Here is a 19,971-nt window from a genome sequence, read left to right as displayed (position 1 = left end):
CGGGAGGTGGGAGTCCTGGCGCTTTCTGGGCCGAAGCCACCCACCTGGCCAAGCTGCGAGGAGGTTTCTGGGGGGTCACAGTTGGTCTGGGTGGCGTAAGGTTTCCCTCTTGAGAGACTGTTCCTTGCCCACATGCACTTCAAAAATAAGCTTTAGCGGTTCACATAATGGACAGGGAGAGGAATTTTAGTGGTCTGAAGCGCCTGAAAAACAAACAAACAAACAAAAAACTGCACAGGTTGTCCGCAGCCTTCGGAGTTCTGACCTAGAACTGATTCGCTGTGTGACTCTGGGCCACGGTTTCCCTTATCTGTACCATTAGAGGGTCTAAACACACCACCTTCCATATTTCTACCCGTCGCTGTTTCTATATGAGCATTGGTTTAGATGCCTCTGGGTCCCAGTTTCATGCTACAATATAATGGTTGCATATGCAGTGACATATATCAAGAGTATTGCACTAGAGAGTTAAAAAAGAATTCTCTGTGTTGTTTAGAGTGGTTACTGTGTATCTCAAGGTCTTTGAAAAACAGATTTGGGGCAGAAATAGGTCCTGGGGTCCAGATTTATTTATTGCTACACTGGGGGTTGAACCCAGGTATGCTCTACCACTGAGCTATATCCCTAGATCTTTTTATTTTTTATTTTTCAGACAAGGTCTTACTAAGTTTTTCAGGCCAGCCTAAAACTTGCAACCCTCCTGCCTCAGCTTCCCAAGTAACTGGGATTACAGACTTGCATCATCACTCCACCTGGCCTATTCTCAAGATTTTAAATTGCCTCACTGTATAACATAATTCTTATTGTGATCCATCATTCTAGTTAGGGGACCTAATTGGCTTCAGCTTAATATTCTCTAGACTCACATATAGATTTGTATGTGATCTCTGTGGTTTTTTTTTAAACATCAGAAATTTATTAGTTGCTCAAAACATTATATTGATCTTGACATATCATATATCACATATTTGTTTCAAATGGGGTATGAATTCCTATTATTCCCACGTGTACAGATTGCAGGATCACATTGATTATACAGCCACGTTTATACATACTGCCATACTAGTGTCTGTTGTATTCTGCTGCCTTTCCTATCCCCTTCCTATCCCCCCTCCCCTCCCCTCCCCTCCCCTGATCTCTGTGTTTAATATACATTTACTATAAGCAGTATTAACAAGAGTGAAATTGCTGATCGGTGCAGTCATTTTAATAACCATACCTTATTATTAACAGTTTGGCAGTTTGAACTGGAGGCTTTTACACAGCAGGTGTAGTAGAGGAGCAGTATAGTATGCTGATCAAAAGCAGGGCCTGTGGAGTCAGACTGCTTGGGTTCAAGTTTCATTTCTGCCACTTATTTACACTGCAAAAATGAGCAAGTTATTAACATCTCTTTGTCTCACTTTTCTCATCTGCAGAATGGCTATAGTAACTATTTCAGAGGTATGTTAATGAAATGAATTAATAAATATGTGGCACATAGGGAAGTTCCTGACACATCTTAAGAGCTATTTTTAACCTTCACAGAAAACAGTGAAGAGTTATTACCCCATTTTGCACATTAGGAACCTGAGACTTAGGTTCAGCAATTTGCCTAGTACCTCAGAAGAATTGTAATTCAGACCTAATCCTGTCGAATCCAGACGGTAAGACATTTAATCAAATGTTATTCTGTGCTGCTCATAATTCTCAAAATAAACTACATTGTCAATCAGTGCTTAGAATGTATTTAGATAGGCATAGTGATGCGCCCCCATAATCCCAACTACTTGTGATGCTGAGGCAGGAGGATCAAAAGTTCAAGGCCAGTCTTGCAATTTATCAAGACCCTGTCTCAAAACAATTCTTTTAAAAAGGGTGGTGGTGTAATTCAGTGGTTGAATACCTTTGTGTTTAGAACCAAGATTTGAACAAAAATTTTTTTAGAGTGTACTTAAACTCTTAGAGTTGTTAAAATGTAGGGGCTGGGATTGTGGCTCAGCGGTAGAGCACTCACCTAGCACATGCAAGGCCCACATAAAAATAAGATAAAGATATTGTGTTCAACTACAACTAAAAAATAAATATTTAAAAAAATGTAGTAAAACTCTTCTGTGTAGAGGTTTATAATGGGCATTCTAGGCTAGAAGTCAAAAGATTATCTGATTATGAATTTTTTTTGCAGTACTGGGGATTAAGCCCAGTGGTGCTCTACCACAAAGCTACATCCCAGCCCTTTTTATTTAATTTTTTAAAAGTTAAAAAAATTAAAAAATTTATTCTAATTATACATGACAATAGAATGCATTTTGACACTTTATATACATATGGAGCATAACTTCTCATTCCTCTGGCTGTACATGGTGCAGAGACACACCAGTTGTGTAATCATACATGTATATAGGGTTAAATTTTTTAAAGTTTTGAGACAGAATCTCTTTAAGTTGCCAGGCTGGCCTTGATTTTTTTTAAGTTGTAGATGGACACAATACCTTTATTTTGTTTGTTTATTTATATATGGTTCTGAGGATCAAACCCAGGGCCTCTCAGTGCTAGGCGAGTGCTCTACCACTGAGTCACAACCCCAGTCCTCCTGCTACAGCCTGAGTTGCTGGGTTCACAGGCTTATGCTACCACGTTCGTCTTGGTTATAATTTTGAACAAATAATATATCTGCTTTCTGCAGATCTCAAAGTAAAGGATTTATATGTGATGATTTTGAAAAGCTCTTTCATCTCAGGTTTTGTGATTTATACTTAATTATTTTTTAATCTAAAATTTTTTCCCACCTTTTATTGGTGCATTATAACAATGGGATTTGTTGTTACATATTTGTACTTACACACAATATGACAATATAATTTAGCCAAGACCACTCCCTAGTACTTCTCCCTCCCTCCCCTTATACTTATTTAAAAAAAGAAATTTTCCTTTTTACAAAAGCAGTGAACTCTGAAAGTAAATAGTCAACTCTGAAGGTTTTCAATGAACAGAACTATACTATGAGTAAAATAAAAATATTTCATGATGTAATTAAATATATTTTGCATATTTAAAACTAGATGTATAATCGACATTAAAATTATACTTTCTCTCATTGGTGGAAATGTGAACCTTATAATCTTGGAATTTTGTAAGCCATCCTTTTTATTGTGAGAGAAAATGACACTTAGCAATCTTTTTAACCAAACAAGGTCTTTATTTACCTTGTAAATCTCTTTTCAGTGCAAAGAGATGCTTAGAGAAGAGATTAACCTGAGCATCTTTTCCCTAATTACAGAGATTAGGAAGTGGCTGCCTGAATTATTTTCCAAAGTATAAACATTACAAATAATTAAAAACGCAACTCACCAGAAGATCCTTTTGATTTGGGGGTAAGTACCTTTTCCTTTAGAATGTCCCATGAATATTCTTCACTTGGGAGGTATGGCTCTCTGGAGATACAAGCTAAGAATCCAATCAGATTTAAGCACAGCCAGTCCATTTATAGCACCTGCAATTTCCCATGACCTAGATCTATGGGTGGCACATCTTTTTAGTTGGATGATAATGTCGAAAAATGGGTTAGACTGGCAGATAGGAAGCCCTGCACCCTCTGTCTATGAGCAATACAACATTCCAAGCTTTTGGGAAACTATTCTGAATTTTTTTTAATCACATCTTGTGATCTATCATATAGAATCCTAGAATATCTGAACTTGAGGGGACTGTGTAGATTCACTACTTCGCAACAATTATTTTTGTTGTATTGGTGAGCCTCATGGGATACAGAGATGAATAATCAGAGCCCTTCTTTTTTTTTTTTTTTTTTGGTACTGGGAGTTGAACCCAGGGATGCTTAGCCATGGAACCACATCTCCAGCCTTTTTTTTTTTTTTTTAAATTTAGAGGCAGAATCTCACTGAGTGCTTAGGGCCTCACTAAGTTGCTGAGGCTGACTTTGAACTCGTGATCCTCCTGCCTTAGCCTCCTGAGTTGCTGGGATTATAGGCATGTGCCACCGCCCAGCAGAGTCCTCCTTCTTATGGAGCTCGTAGTCTACTAAAAATCATTTAGTCTAGTGTCCTGATTTTTTAAATGAGGAGGATAAGGCACAAAGTGAGAACTGCAGCCACTGAAGGACACATGAGATGAGAGAGAGTTGGGCCAGAGCCCAGGGCTCTTGATGCCACACACAGTGTTCTTACCACTGCATTGCTAGTATCTAGTTACCTTCTGAACTAGTTACCTGTTCTTCTCAAGAGATCAGTTCTGACAGTTCCTCAAAATGTAGGCTGAAGTTCTTCTGGAAAACTCCAGTTTTTAAGGTAATGGTGTGAATGAGAATTCTTAACTTGGTGACTTTTAGATGCTCCATGCAGCCTGTTCTTCCTAGAGTAGGCTGCTGGTGCCCATAGGAAACTCATCTCTTATTCTGCAAGCAGAACCCCAGAAGAAACCGGCAGGGCATTCTCACTGCCCCATTTACTTGCCTTAGCCTTCCGGTATCTCAGGGGACAGATAGTTATAGAGGACATGGGACCTGAAGCAGCTGAAATTAGCCCCAAGTCAGGGTTCTTCAGTCCCAGTGAATGTTCTTGCTGGTCACATCTTTGGCTTTCTCTCTCTCTCCCCCTCTCTATCTCCCTCCCCGCCCATCCCTCTCTCCCTCCTCTGATTCACCAGCATGCAGTAAATTAGGTGCTTACAGAGTATTTCTTGAGTGAAGGACTGGATGGGCATCTTTGATTGCATAATTTACTTTTTTTTCTTTTTAGTTCTGGCCTTGTTAGTTGATGGGAAAAATGTAAATAAATCTGGAAAACAATTACTGCTTTTAGTCTTTATGACTAATACAGGTCATCCTATACTAACATGATTCAATTTCTAGATCAGCTGTTCTCAAACTTTTGTCATCAAGTCTCCTTAATACTCTTTTTTTAGATTTTTAAATTTTATTTGTTTATTTATTTGGTACCAGGGATTGAACCCAGTTTTGCTTAACCATTGAGCCATGTCCCCAGCTTTTTAAAATATTTTATTTAGAGACGAGGTCTCGCTGAGTTGCTTTGGGACTTCTCTCGATGCTGAGGCTGGCTTTGAACTTGTGACTCTCCTGCCTCAGCCTCCTGAGCTGCTGGGATTACAGGCATGCACCACCATGCCCAGCCTCTTTATGCTCTTAAAAATCATCAAGGACCACAAACAAGTTTTATTTATGTAAGTTATAGTTTGGGTTCAGGTTCTTGCTTGTCCAACCTCTTATTGATATGAAAACTGATAAATTTCAAATTAAAATACTTGTCTAGCATGTCAGGTGTGATTCCTCAGCCCCACAAAACAAAAACAAAACTCTAACAATAAAAAACCTATTACTCGTTAAGATGAATAATATAATTTCATGAAAATAAGCTTTCCCAAAAAATTTAGTAAGAAAGAATGGTATTGTTATAAATTCTTTGAAGTCTCTTTATTATTTGGCTTAAACAAAGACAACTAGATTCTTGTATCTGCTTCTGCACTCAGTCTATTGCAATATATTGTTTAGGTTAAAGTATGAAAGGAAAATCATGCCTCACACAGAGAGACAGCTGGAGAAAGGAGGACCCCGGACTCCTTAAAGAACCAGAAATCCCCCCTGGTCCCCAGATCACACTTGGAGAACTGCTGGTCTAGGTCATTATCTATATTATCTCAGTGTCATCATCTTTAGCATCTCATTACAGAATAATTTCATGATCTTTTATGCTGATTTAAGTACCACAGTGAAATTATTTAAAAATAGTTCAGCATAAGAAGGGTCATAACTTTTTAGAATGTCCAAAGCTCTTCCAAGAAGCTTCACTAATATGGATTTAAATTTTTTTTCAATTACATGCTTAGTATTTATCTTATTGTGATAGAGTGTACATAACATAAAATTTACCATTAGTGACATTTAGTACCCAGACAGTGTTGTGCGACCATTACTATGATCTAGTTCCACAACATTCTCATCACCCCCAAAGGATACCAGACCTATTGTTCCCTCCTTGTCTCAACTCTTGGCAGCCACTAATCTGCTTTCTGTTGCTGTAATTTGCCAACTGTGCATACTTCACGTAAGTGGAATCATACTTTGCATGATACTTTTAAGGTTTTTTGCTGTAGCATGTGTCAGTGCTTCATTCCTTTCTGTGTCTGAATAATATTTCATTATATGGGTAGACCACATTTTGTTTATCCACTCATCCCATTGATGAATTTTGTTACCTTTTGGCTATAGTGAACAGTATTACAGCCATGAGCATTGGGTACCAATTTTTGTGTGAACACCAGTTTTTAATTCTTTTGGATTGGAATTGCTGAATCATAGGGCAATTTTATGTTTAACTGTTGAGGAAATTCTTAATGTTTTTTTTAAAACTAATGCATGAAAACAAAAATTGTACATGTTAATGGAGTACCATGTAATGTTGCAATACATGTATACATTGCATAATATTTAAATCAGTTTAAACATAATTCTTGAGTGTTTTTAAAAGTTAGTTTTGTTTTTGTTTCTCTGCTGATGGTTTATTGGCACCTGTAATCCCTTCAAAGTAAAGCAGGAAAAAGAAGAAAAGCACATGCATTCAATTAGTCTTTTTTGTTTTAAAATAATTTCACATAACCATTCTACCATTGTTGTGCCTAACAAAATTTACAGTACACATTCTTCTTTTTACTAAACAGGAAACACAACTTCCATCAACCACAAGGGATGCTACTACTCAGATGCCACCTGAAACACACTCCTCTTTCTCAGGTTTCGTGTGGGCTCTGTGCCATAATGGGGAAACTGCAGAGCAAACTCAAACACAGCAGTTACAAATACAGGTACAGCAGTCTTCCCTAGGGTTCTTTTATTTTGGGCAGTTCTGAGTATTGAACCCAGGTTCTCACACACACTAGACAAGTGCTCTACAGCTGAGACAGGATCTCACTAAGTTGCCGAGGCTACTCTTGAATTGCGAATCTCTTGCTTCAGCCTCCTTGATCGCTGGGATTCCAAGCATATACCACTGTGGCTGACTTGGGGTCCTTAACTTTATCATGCCTCCATTAAACTCAAGAAAGAGAACAAGGTTACCCCCAATAAAACAACAAGCTTAATAATCATCCTTTAACAATGAGAACATATGAGAACATTAAAATAAAGAGTTCAGAAAATACAACATCCATCCGTATTTATTTGGGGACAAAATGAAAAAGAAAGAAGAAAAAAAAAAAGGTAACAAAGTTAATGACCTTCCCTGAACTGTTTGGTCTGTTTTCTTTTAGCTAAGAAATAGTTTATTAGCTAATATCTGCACCCATTAACGGGGGTGGTGGTGCAGAATAGCCTTTGGGATTTGTGGCTAGTGTGAGCAGACTCCTGTCTTAGGATTCCTTTATCAGATTTCAATCATTGAGTCATTCTGAGCATTGTCAGAATTCACAGGGAGGCAGTGTCAGTGTTTCCTTTCTCTACTTCTTTCCCTTTATCCATCCCCTCAGCCCACCTGACTTGCTACTGTCGCCTGCACCGCTGCTCCCCTGTCCATCCCAGCATTAGGCCTCTCATTTTCCACCTCTCTTTAGCAGGCCTGACGGAATCATGGAAGAGAGAATTCAAACTAAAGCTTCTCAAGAGTATAGCCCCGCTCATGTGGACGCTGTCTCTGCCGTTGCTGCTCTGAACTCAGACCTTTGTGTCTCTGGAGGAAAAGATAAGGTGAGGTCTGCAGCATTTCCAAGGAAGACAACTCATTTTCAGGAGAGGGAAGATACTCAGAAAATCTAGGTTTTCACTTCATTTCTGGCAGCCAGGCTATTAGTGTAACTGTATGGGCTTAAAGGTAGAAGGGCTGGGTTTACACACACCTGCAACCCCAATGACTTGGGAGGTTGAGGCGGAGGATTGCAAGTTTGAGGCCAGCCTCAGCAATTTATCAAGGTCTTAAGCAACTTAGCAGTGAGACCCTGTGTTAAAATAAAAAAAAAATTTGAAAAGGCTGGGCATATGGCTCAAATGTTAAGCTCCCCTGGGATCTGGTGCCCCCAAAAAACGATTGGGTGTAAATCCCTGCTTTGCTTCTATTACTTTAGGTAAGTCTAACTTTTATGAGCTTCAGTTTCCTCATCTGATAAGTGTAGATAATATCAACCTCACTGGATGATTTTGAGGAGTAAATGAGAGATCATAAGTAAGATCCTTAACACTCTGCCCGACATGACCACCTGCATGACTTCTATAAGTGGCAGGTGTTACTGTTCCAGCCCATACATGTTTACAGCAGAAACAGAAGTTGTCAGCAAAAAAGAACATCATACTTTGTTCTCTTGTGGGTGCATCTATTCTTTCCTTGTATGTTTTTCTCTTTTCTCCCGTCGTCATTTTGAATTCAAGTGCTTCCTCTCCTTCATATTGGTTGTGTCCTCATACTCACTGCTAGGAGTAGCAAAAATGCTGCTGCTTTTTGCAGTAAATAATGTCTCTCACTGTCAATAGCCTTTTCAAATCTTCCAATTTCATTTGCTTACTGTATTTCACTGGTTTTAACATACACTTGTTTTCAAATTTGCCCCTCTGAAATCAGGATGTATCTCAATATTTTAACACTCAAGAGCATTTTGTTTTAAAATCTGTATCATCTTAAATGCAAGAAATTTCATTTATATGACCCTCCCTTGTATCTGTTAGGGTTAAACAGGGTGAGGATTATCCTCTCCATTTTGCAGATTAGGAAACTGGTGTTTAATTAGGTCAGGTGCAGAGGGGGCTGGGCCCACGACAGCACATGCTCTTTGCTCTTTAGCAATGAGCCGTGGAGACTCAGAAAATTTTAAGGTCCTGTTTGGGGAGAGGAATGCTTATGGTATTATATTAATGTGTACACCTGGAAACAGGGTGCAAACGAATTTTAACAACAGTTCTCTTTGGAAGATGGTATTATGAATGCGGGTTTTTAAAATTAAAAAATGTAGTCTGTTTTATAATACTGTGAATATATTCAACAGTACTGAACTGTACAGTTAGAAATGGTGAATTTTAAAAAGATACTCTAAGGGCTAAGGTTGTAGTTCAGTGACAGAGTGCATGCCTGGCACATGTGAGGCACTAGATTTGATCCTCAGCATCACATAAAAATAAATTTTAAAAAATAGTTATTTTTAAAAATTTTTTAAAAAGATACTTTAAGAAAGTACAGGGTTAGGGTCATAGCTCAGTGGAAGAGTACTTGCCTAGCATGTGTGAGGCACTGAGCTTTATTATCAATATCACATATAAGTAAATAAATTAATAAAAAAGAAAGAACGTGCAATATAATAGGGAAAAAATAATCTAATCCCAGGCAGAATTCTTCAGAATATACAGCCAGAATCTCAAGGTGAATCCATGTTTCTTGGGGAATGTTTTCCTGAACCATAGTAAGGTTTAGAGGAGTGGCCCTGTTTGGACAGACACAGGGGAATGATCGAGAGGAAACAAAAGAAATTCAAAGCAGGGCACATAAGGAAGGGCACAAAATAAAACTCTAGGGCTTGAAGCCAGTCCCCTTAGAGAGGCTAGGAGAGGGAGGAAGTAACGTGGAAATGGAGTGACTGAACTGCTCTAATGACTCTCTGCAGACAGTCGTGGCCTATAATTGGAAAACTGGAAACGTGGTGAAGAGGTTCAAAGGACATGAACGTGAAATCACCAAGGTAATTGTCAAATGATTATCCTGAAGGGAATCTGGAACTGAATCAAGGAATATCTAGTAGCTCTAGATATTAAGAGTGATTGTTTAGTCCTAAGGAAAAATACCCAGGCTTTATTTGATTGTGAAGTTCTACTCCAGGCAAAGCAAAGTAGAGCAAAACAAAGGTGGAAATATGCAAGATGGCCACCAAAAGGCACACAGATGAACAAAATGTGGGAATATATGCACAATGGAGTATTATTCAACCTTGAAAAAGAATAAAATTCTGATGGGTGCTGTGGCACATGCCTGTAATCCCAGGGCTCGGGAGTTTCAGGTAGGAGGATCACCAGTTCAAAGCCAGCCTCAGCAACTTAGCAAGGCCCTAACCAATTCAGTGAGACCCTTTCTCTAAGTAAAATACAAAAGGGGCTGCAGATGTTGCAAAATGGTTAAGCACCCCTGGGTTCAATCCCCAGTTCCAAAAAATAAAAAAATAAAAGATCTTAGCTTCCATCTTCAAAATCACCTCTTATTCACAATATGACTGCTGCAGCTCCCTTCATCATGTCTGATCTTGAGGCAGCAGGAAGAAAGAAAGGGCAAGAACAAAGGATTGTATCTGTCAGCCCCCTTTAAAGGGTTTCCTATAAATCCCACTTCTACTTATATTTCATTGGTTATCTGTATCTTCAAGTGAGTTGGGAAATATTAATTGATAGGAGTACATTGCCATATCCAAAAATATAGAGGTTTTGTGTTAAATAAGAATGGGAAGATGGGGGCTGTGGTTGTGGCTCAGCAGTAGAGTGCTCACCTAGCAAGTGCGAGGCACTGGGTTTGATCCTCAGCACCATGTAAAAATAAAATAAAGGTATTGTGTCCAACTACAACTAAAAAAAAAAAATTAAAAAATGGGGAAATGGGTCATGAGTACACTACTTGTAGACTGCTACAAGTATTGAAAAAAAATCTTAATGAAATATTAGCAAATAGAGTTTAACTTTCCTAGAAAAACACATACCATGAGTAACTGAGCTTTATTCCAGGGATGCAGAAATGATTTGTTATTAAGAAATTGATAAATACGGTTCTCTGATCATCTTAGTAGAGATGAGAAGATCCAGTATTAATTCTGAAACAGAATTCCGTGGTCACTTGGTAAAGTAGAAATAAATGGATCTTTATGTGATTAAAAATAAATATGATTCAAACCCCTCTCTGAAACAAAATAAAATGCGTGACATTACAACATGAAGTAGGAGAAACACAAGGGGACGCCGAGACGGGTGGAGGTGCGGTGCACTGCACGCTTGTTGAGCAGTGCCCACGGGAGCACACGGGGGATGTTCTGCAGGAGCCCCCAAAGCCGGCGGGGAGGGCCGTGGAGGTGAGGTGGTCCGGGAAGAGGTGAGGTTTTAACGGCTGCCCATGGAGGATGGGAGAGAGTCTGCTTTACACAGAGTCGGCACACCATGGAGAGAGGTGGGAGGCAGCCTCCCACCTTTCCCATCACAGACCCCCGTTTAGGAATTGCTCACTGAAAGTGGGGGGCTGCGCGGAGCCACCCTTCCCCTGCATTGAAATCCAGTCCCGAGGCACAGCGGCGGGTTTCTGTTCTGTTTCCTCTGAGCAGGTGGCCTGCAGTCCCCGGTCGGGCCAGTTCTTCAGCGCCTCTCGGGACAGGCGGGTCCTGATGTGGGACTTGCACGAGGCCTCCCAGCCCAGGCAGCAGCTGTGCGGCCACGCTCTGGCGGTCACCGGCTTGGCTGTGAGTCCAGGTAAGGCGGAGCAGCTCTGCCCGGCGCCCTCGGGCTCTCCCGGCCTGTGCAAGTCCTGCCCCATGGGTGACTTCTCGCCTTGCTTCCAAAGACGCGTCCCACCTGTGCACTGGCTCTCGGGACAACGCCCTGCTTCTGTGGGACGTGGGGACCGGACGGTGTGTGGAGAGAGCCTCGGTCTCCAGGAACCTGGTATGAATCCCAACTCGGTGCAGGGCAAGGTAGCAGAGGGGGCCCGGGCAGGGAAGGGCACTGGAAGCTCGCGCCTGAGCTCTGTTGGCAGAGCGGGTGCGCAGTGTGGGGAGGCCCCGGGCTCCAGCTCCAACACCAAAAAGGAAAGAGAGAGAGAAAAGGCCCAGGAAAGAGATCCAGAGACCCACTGCCAGGCCTCAGAGCCTAGTCCTGATGGCAGCCCCTGCTGACCTCTCGGGTCATTGAACTGGACGATGGCAAGCCTTCTGCGGTAGAGAGTGCCCCACTAGTGTGTGCTGACGTCTAAAATGATGTCTTCATCTATCTCTTCAACATATATCTAATCCATTTCTTCTGTGGGCTGGACACTGCTAGGAACATGATTAGTGACAGATCTCAGTTCTGTCTACCAAGAACTCACAGCTGGTGTACTGTGTGGGGCTGCTCTCCTTGGTGTAACATAATAACAAAGAAATAAGCCTCACCTTTTTCTCCTTGTGTAATTTGCTGTTTTTGTTTTTGTTTTTTTCCTGGCCCTGGAGATTGAATCCAGGGGGGCTTCCCCACTGAGCCATATCCCCAGCCCTTTTTATTTTTTATTTTGAAACAAGGTCTCGCTAAGTTTCTTAGGGACTCACTAAGTTGCTGAGGCTGGCTTTGAACTTGTTATCCTCCTGCCTCAGCCTCCTGAGCCATTCGGTTTACCGTATGCGTCACTGTGCCCAGCTTTGCTGTGTTTTTGAAGACCTGTTGTTTTCTGGTAGATTTTCATGGTCTATAAATTCCATGGCCTTTGGGGTCAGTCATACCTGGTTTCAAATATTTGTGTGAGTTTGTTCTTCATTTTTTTTTTTTTAATCCAGGGCCTTGAGTATGTTAGCAAGCACTCTGCCCCTTCTACATCCCAGTCCTGGCTTCACACTTACCACTTACTTTTTTTTTTTTTTTTAAAGAGAGAGAATTTTTTAATATTTATTTTTCAGTTTTCGGTGGACACAACATCTTTATTTTATTTTTATGTGGTGCTGAGGATGAACCCAGCGCCCCGTGCATGCCAGGCAAGCGTGTTACCACTTGAGCCACATCCCCAGCCCCACACTTAACACTTACTGCCTGTCCTACACCAAGCACCAAGTTACTTAAGCTCTTAGAGTCTCAGTGTCTTCATGTATCAGATGAGGAGGATTACGTTGCTAGTTAAGGTGAAATGAGATAACCTGTGTATGTGAAACACCTGTCATCATGCCTGCCACGTGGCAGATGCTTCTTTAGTGGTCGTCAGAGTTCATCTTCTCTGATTTTGAAGACAGCTGTCGATAGAGGGTGAACTTGCTGATACTCTGTGTCTGTGGACGTTTGCTGTACTGAAGAAACAAAAATCCCGTTTCCTTGTTTTTTGATAACTGTTCCATCCTGCCCTGAGGGGAACTGCAGGGATAAAAAGGACAATGGTCACTCTTCTGAACTCTTTGAGGTAGTAGATCAGAGTTTCCCTGGTCCCACCTCAGAACAGGGCCTGCTCTCCTGGCTGTCACTGCCAACAGGTCCCTGCCACTTGACTGGCTTTCAGGTGCTCTTAGGGTGCCTGCAAGCTTCTGGTTCATAGCTGCCCCAACTGCCACCATTGCTGCTGATAACCAAGGAGATGCAGCCAGAGCTGGCTGAAAAGTGTCTGCAAGACATTAAATCCCTTTAAATCAAACTTACTAGTTTGGAATTCCTGAGAAGAGGTACAGAGATGCTCTTTAGCGCCATGTACAGGAATCACAGCAAAAGAATGACTTGGTATGGAGAAGTGTTGAAAGTTTTCCTTTTTCCAGGTCACTCACCTGTGCTGGGTCCCCAGTGAACCATATATCCTGCAGTCCTCTGAAGATAAAACCATCAGGTGGGCCTCTGAGTGGAGTGAAGGTGTTTCTGGTGAAGGTTTGTGGCTCCCCTGCCTACATCACTTTGCTCCACTCTGCTTCTCCCCTCTGCTCTGCCCTTTCCTGGGACTCCCACCTGTCTGCCCCATGCTGGTGCAGCCGACCATCCAGCTCCCACTATGTGAGTGGGTTCAGGTTAACCCTAGGATAGGCCACTCAGCCTCCCTGGCTCCACTTGCCACCCCTGCATGGCTCCAGGGTTCTCTGTTACCAGCATTCATTTGAAAACCTTCTTAGGGAGTCAGTCAGGAACTACATCAAGGGATTCAAATGAAGTCAGTAGTGCGTAGAGTGGAGTGCATGACTAGAAACTTTGGTTCTCAAAAGAGATTTTATTTAGAAAATGGTTAAAAATGAGATAAAGTGATAAAAATGAGACGAAGAAAAACAAAACACTCTCCTGTGAACTCTAGGGTCAGGGCTTCTGAATCTGTTTATCTGTTCTGAAATGAAGACTGCGCTCTAGATCATAAAAAGTATCTTTTAAAAAATTAAAATCATAGGCATAGAAATAGTCTCTTGTCTAAAGCAGTGTCCTGAAGGACCAAATTAACAAATTGACTTGTACAATTAAATGTGGTATAAATTCTTACTAATGGATCTCAAAATAGAAAACTCAGGTGTCACTCAGTTTGGTTACTTCTTGTCAACTTTAGCATCCTAGAGATAGCCCAATTCAGGCGGCTATATTCAGGTAAATCATGGTATTACATTCTGACTGACCTCCGTAGCAAGGAGCCAAGACTCTATGTGAGTGAGATATTACAGGTCTGTTTCAGGCACATTTACTGTAAACTCATTTCCTGCTTTAATTTCTTTCAGACTATGGGACAGTCGGGGGCTACAGGTGGCTCACATGTTTCCCACAAAGCAACACATTCAGACCTACTGTGAGGTCAGCATGGATGGTCACAAGTGCATCTCCTGCAGCAACGGTTTTGGAGGCGAAGGCTGTGAAGCCACAGTAAGAGACTGTGTGGGGTCCAGGGGCCTGGTTACTGAGGAGCAAATTACTTCCTCTGGCTTCATGACTTTAGCTGGAGTAACAGGCTCTGCTATTGGCTCAGGCCTATTTTAGGTGTAACTGTGGGTGATTCTTTACAGTCCAGATGCTTCTTATAAGAAATATCCATTAACCTAAGCTTCTATAAATTGGCAGTAGACAAGAGGAACAGGATATCAGTCAAGATTGAGAGGAGCTAATGTCACTACTCCAAGCAGAGTATATGGGGAAGGTCAACTGAAGAGCCAGATATATTCCCATTGTGCTGGGTCCATAATGAACTCTCCCTCTCCCTCTCCCTCTCCCTCTCCCCCCTCCCCCCCCCTCTCTCTCTGCTGTGCTATTGGCTCAGGTCTATTTTAGGTGTAACTGTGGGTAATTCTTTACAGTCCAGATGCTTCTTTTAAGAAATATCCATTACCCTAAGCCTCTCTACATTGTTATTAGACAAGAGGAATAGGATAGCAGTCAAGATTGAGAGGAGCTAATGTCACTACTCCCAGCAGAGTATATGGGGAAGGTCAACTGAAGAGCCAGATGTATTCCCATTGTGCTGGGTCTCTAATGAACCATATGTATACTACAGTCCTCTGAAGATAAACCATCAGCCTTAGTAAAGGAAGTTTGAGCTCTTTAGGGAATGTGGAGCTCCTGGGTTAGTCTAGAGCCCACTCTATCCCTATCCATGTGCCTTCCATGCAATTAATTTCAGGATAGATTGTCTAGACTCCTCCAGAGTATCTTAGATTCATCATTATAGAGTATCGTTATCACTTGCACTATCTTCTTTAATCCTTAAAACAACCCTATGACTTAGGTACTGATGAGGGAATAGAGGCCTGGCCAGCTGAAATCTCTTGCACATAATCACACCCCTGCTAAATGGCAAATCCAATCCTTTGGATGCAGGATTTCATCTCCAGGCTAATGTATGGCATGGTTTCCAGTGACTTCATTGTTTTTGGACACAGTTCAGTTTGCTCTCCTCCCCGAATGTTACTCTCCAGGTTTGACCTGATCTGTACCAATGAGTGGAACTGGTGGGACTGTCACTTCCCTTATTATAGACTCTAGGCATTACCCTAGAATGTTTGTACTTACATGTATTTATGAGAAGGTGTTCCTAACTACAGGGTCACACAAGACCCACAAATGCCAAAAAGCTGGTAAAAGGCAGCTTTTGAGTTGTCATGAAAAACAAGAAATTCCATACTGTTCCTTTACACTGCAGGCCTGGGAGCTTTTACAACTCATGAAAAAGGCAACAGCACTTCTGGCACATTCTTAACCAGTGTTGTTTGGGACATTGTTGTTGCAAAATAACCTGGTGGGTGGATGGGTGGGTGGGTATGATGGTTGAAAGAAGAAGTTCATGTAGCTACAGGAGCAGGTAATTGGAGGACACAGGAGGATCGTGGGCGGCTGGGAAGATGGATAGTAGTGAATGAAGTGCATGTGAAGCTGGGGAATGTGTGTGTACAAGCTGGTCCATAAAAATTTACTTTGCAGTTGTGGGACCTAAGGCAGACAAGAAGCAGAATACGTGAGTATAAGGGGCATTTCCAGACAGTTGCATCCTGTGTTTTTCTACCAAGAACATTGGCCTTGGTGCCTGCGATTGCTACCTCATCCCATGATTCCAAGGTGAAGATATGGAACCAAGATACTGGAGGTAAGGAGACTGCTGTAGTGCTGCTCAAAGATACATGGGATTCTAAAACTCCTGCTTCCCATTGGTCATCATGTTCAAAGCCAGCCATCTCCTGCCACCGTCTATTTCCCTAAGTGGTTAAGAGATAACACCTAGATGCTAGTCTCTCTCTGGTTGACCTCTGGATAGAAACTATCACCATGTATCCCGTGATTCATAGAGTCATTCCTGAGAACCCAAACAAAATCTATTTGGCTCTTATGTTCTTTTTCCCTGAAGTTTCTCATCAAGTTTTAACTGGTGATGCTCAAGATGTCTGGAAAAGGGACCAAGAATTGCCATATTTGAATTCCTTTTTCAAGGACTAAATCAAGAGCTTGGTGGGATTCAGGGACAGTAAGAATAGACTCAGAAAGATTTGTTTCATTTGGACTCTAGCCTTACTAGACCATAGTAAGGCTATGACATTTCAAAGCACCAGAGAAAAGGTGTCTGTGGATCGTGGCTCCCCACAGTCCTGGACATGCTGGAGCTGGCTCCTACTGGTCAATTGTTAGACACTCGGTGATCTTTTTTTTTTTTTTTTTTTTTTTTTTTTTTTGGCACTGGGGTTTGAACCCAGGGGTACTAAACCACTGAGCCATATCCCCAGCCTTTTTTATTTTTATAGTGAGACAGGGCCTCACTAAGTTGCTGAGGCTGTCTTTGAGATATTCAGCAATTTTGTGAGCTAGTTTTTAAACCTTTGATAGCGTGAAAGCTGGTCATGATGGGGGCAAGTGCTATGAATAAGTGTTGGAAACCAGAAAGCTGGCTGCCCAGCACCCTGCTGCTCCTGTGTTGCTCCGCCCTAGGCAGGTCAACCTCTCTGTAAGGATAAGAATGCGTTATTTAGAGAACTTCAATCCACGTCCTTCCAACAGAAGTCCTCCAGAAACTCAGTTCCCCCAGGGGGAGAAAGGGTACCCTCTCAAAAGAGTTGGGACCATGTCTAATGGCAAACAGCTGGGGCCACAAGCCTTAGTACAGACAGGCCTGTTGTCCCCTTACCTGGAGTGCCCTTTCCCAGCTGTCCAGGTGTAGCAGTCATGGGTGGTAGGCAAGCATAAGTTTTTGGTTTAGTAATCATGAACCTAAGACCAGGGAAGTGAGGGCCTGATAGTGTTGACCTGAATGGATGGCACTGATGCCCTGTCCACTGGGTGTGTACCTGAAGTTCTTAGAAGAGTGGCCTTTGAGATGCAGATGGAAGAAGACTGAGTCAGCTGGACACCCCCAAAGATTGCCTGCAGGTCCCCATTCTCTTCTATCTTGAAGGGAGCCAACAGCTACAGATGTGTCCTTGTCTGTTTTCCCTGTCCCTGCTCTGCCTTGGTCTCTGAGTAGGTAAGGCCCCAATTGTTTGCACACACTTCTTGGTGGCATCAATCTTGTTTGGCCTGGGCCCCTTTCTGTGCAGTTGAATTCATGACATTGACCCAAGTTCTGCCTTACCTGCTGGTGCACCTTCCCATGAAGCAAGTGGGGCCTTGTGTGTTAGATGCTTGTGCATTAGATGGTCCAGCACATGCTTTATTCCCTTGAATTTCTCAGGAGGACCTGGTGCATTGATGCAGTCACTCACTGCATAATGACGTTTCAGTCAACCTCAGACCACATAAACACTGGCGTATTTCACATGGCCTCAGTGTGTAGTAGGCTGTACCACCTAAGTTTGCTTAGTACACTCTGTGATATTTGCATAACAATAAAATTGTCTAATGATGCATTTCTCAAATTCATTCTGTCATTAAGCATGTGTGACTTCATTGCACTCTGGCCTAAACTGTGGATATCCCCTTCCCCTCAGCCTGCCTTTTCACCTTGTCTCTGGATGGATCTGGACCCTTAACTTCCCTGGCTGTTGGTGATCCCATCTCCTTATTATGTGCAAGTTTCAACAGAGGAATTCACCTACTCAGAGTGGACCACAGCCGAGGGCTGGAACTGGAGGAAGTGGCAGCATTCTGAAGCCGAGAGACATTCACCAAACAATATCAAACCATGGCCCTCTGTGTGGCTTTGTTTTTCCATGTTTTATCTTGGGGCAGGTGGAATATAGGGCTGGTGTTCTTTACTTAGGTTTACTTAGAAGGTATATCAGTGTTAGAAGTCAATTTAAGTTCAGTGGTTCAAAATCAGGTATGAAATTTAGAAACACGGACTAAACATAAAGTTTACAATCTAAGTTAAGCCCAAATGCAGTGTTTTAGTGAGCATTTGGGACGACTCTTCAGGGAAAAAAAAATGTTTATTCAAAATGATGATCTAAAGATATAGGAGTGATGGACCTGTGACTGTGAGAAGAAGCATGGAGCTTGATTCCATCCGTCTCTCCACAAAAATAAATAAATAGATAGATAGATAAGAAGAAATAAAAGGCAACAGGAATAGAATCTGCTTTAGTTGCCTCAGAAAATAATTGAGATGGGAAAGTAGCTTGGCCCATAGAGGATATGGATCGTCTACATAGTTTAAGCTCTGGGCATCGCTCCTCAGCACCGAAGGATCAAAGCTGGGGGGGAAAGCCAAAGCCTCGGCTTCTACCCAGAGCAGGGGAGGTGGTAAACCCCTGCCCTTGCATGTGCCTTCCTAGACCAGCGCTGCTGAAGTGCTTCAAGAGGCTGACCAGCACAAGGACATCACCCAGATCATAAGAGTTAGCTCATTTCCATGGATAAGAAAATGGACAGAGATTAAGGTTGAAAAAGTATATTTGTAATTTGAATATTTTATATAAATAAAATTTCATACATATATATACACATACATACATACACATATGTATATATATGCATATATAGTATAATATTTATAAAGTATATACATATTTATAAAATGTGTATATAATTATATTAAAATATTTATAAATATACAAATATTATATAAATGTTAAATATATAATATAGAAATGAATATATATTTAATATCTTTATGTGGTGCTGAGGATCAAACCCAGTGCCTCACACATGCGAGGCAGGCGCTCTACCACTGAGCTACAGCTCCAGCCCCGAAAGGAGAGAATTTTTAAAAGGGAAAAATCATCACAATAACATCTGAAGACATTATCTGCTTCACTTTTCTTTTTTTTATTTATATATGATAGCAGAATGCATTACAACTCTTATTACATATATAGAGCTCAATTTTTCATATCTCTGGTTGTATACATAGTATACTCACACCAATTCATGTCTTCATACATGTACTTTGGATAATAATGATCATCACATTCCACCATCATTAATTACCCCATGCCCCCTCCTTTCCCTCCCACCCCTCTGCCCTATCTAGAGTTCATCTATTCCTCCCATGCTCCCCCTCCCTATCCCACTATGAATCATTTCCTTATAACAATGAAAACATTTGGCATTTGGTTTTTTGGGATTGGCTAACTTCACTTAGCATTATCTTTTCTAACTCCATCCATTTAGCTGCAGATGCCATGATTTTATTCTCTTTTATTGCTGAGTAATATTCCATTGTGTATATATGCCACATTTTTTAAATCCATCTGTTGAAGGGCATCAGGTTGGTTCCACAATGTAGTGACTGTGAATTGTGCTTCTATAAACATTGATGTGTCTGTGTCCCTGTAGTATGCTGTTTTTAAGCCACTGTATAATTTTTATCTTTTATCTCAAGTGTAATAATTATTCAAAAATATCAGATGCCTTTAAGGGATAACTTGCTGAATTTTTATTAACTGAATAAACTCTGATAAGCAGACTCA

The 19,971-nt window shown here is 41.5% G+C and overlaps 2 protein-coding genes across 8 annotated transcripts in view; one reads left to right on the top strand and one right to left on the bottom strand.

Moving 5' to 3' along the window:
- Bspry (B-box and SPRY domain containing) overlaps positions 1-3,442 on the bottom strand; it is a 22,350-nt gene extending 18,908 nt beyond the window's left edge. Inside the window, exons 1-3 of the mRNA XM_078047982.1 lie at positions 3,331-3,442; positions 1,220-1,363; positions 45-203 (exon numbers count right to left, since the gene is read on the bottom strand). Of these exons, the coding sequence (XP_077904108.1) occupies positions 45-134 (90 nt within the window). The 5' untranslated portion in view covers positions 135-203; positions 1,220-1,363; positions 3,331-3,442. The remainder of the gene's footprint in view (positions 1-44; positions 204-1,219; positions 1,364-3,330) is intronic.
- Positions 1-19,971, top strand: part of Wdr31 (WD repeat domain 31) — a 20,163-nt gene extending 192 nt beyond the window's left edge. Inside the window, exons 2-12 of one of the 7 annotated variants that reach the window (XM_040286175.2) lie at positions 1,528-1,646; positions 3,260-3,353; positions 6,673-6,816; positions 7,561-7,693; positions 9,592-9,666; positions 11,281-11,425; positions 11,517-11,617; positions 13,438-13,505; positions 14,368-14,509; positions 16,058-16,220; positions 18,049-19,971. In XM_040286175.2, coding sequence (XP_040142109.2) covers positions 6,701-6,816; positions 7,561-7,693; positions 9,592-9,666; positions 11,281-11,425; positions 11,517-11,617; positions 13,438-13,505; positions 14,368-14,509; positions 16,058-16,220; positions 18,049-18,209 — 1,104 coding nt within the window. In that variant the 5' untranslated portion in view covers positions 1,528-1,646; positions 3,260-3,353; positions 6,673-6,700 and the 3' untranslated portion in view covers positions 18,210-19,971. Of the gene's footprint in view, positions 1-1,527; positions 1,647-3,259; positions 3,354-6,672; positions 6,817-7,560; positions 7,694-9,591; positions 9,667-11,280; positions 11,426-11,516; positions 11,618-13,437; positions 13,544-14,367; positions 14,510-16,057; positions 16,221-18,048 lie in introns of all 7 variants that reach the window. The other 6 variants (XM_078047983.1, XM_005329687.5, XM_005329686.5 and 3 more) reach the window with 6 other exon arrangements.

Source organism: Ictidomys tridecemlineatus, chromosome 4 (genome assembly GCF_052094955.1).
Source record: "Ictidomys tridecemlineatus isolate mIctTri1 chromosome 4, mIctTri1.hap1, whole genome shotgun sequence".
NCBI lineage: Eukaryota > Metazoa > Chordata > Mammalia > Rodentia > Sciuridae > Ictidomys > Ictidomys tridecemlineatus.
This window is presented reverse-complemented; position numbering and strand designations above follow the sequence as displayed.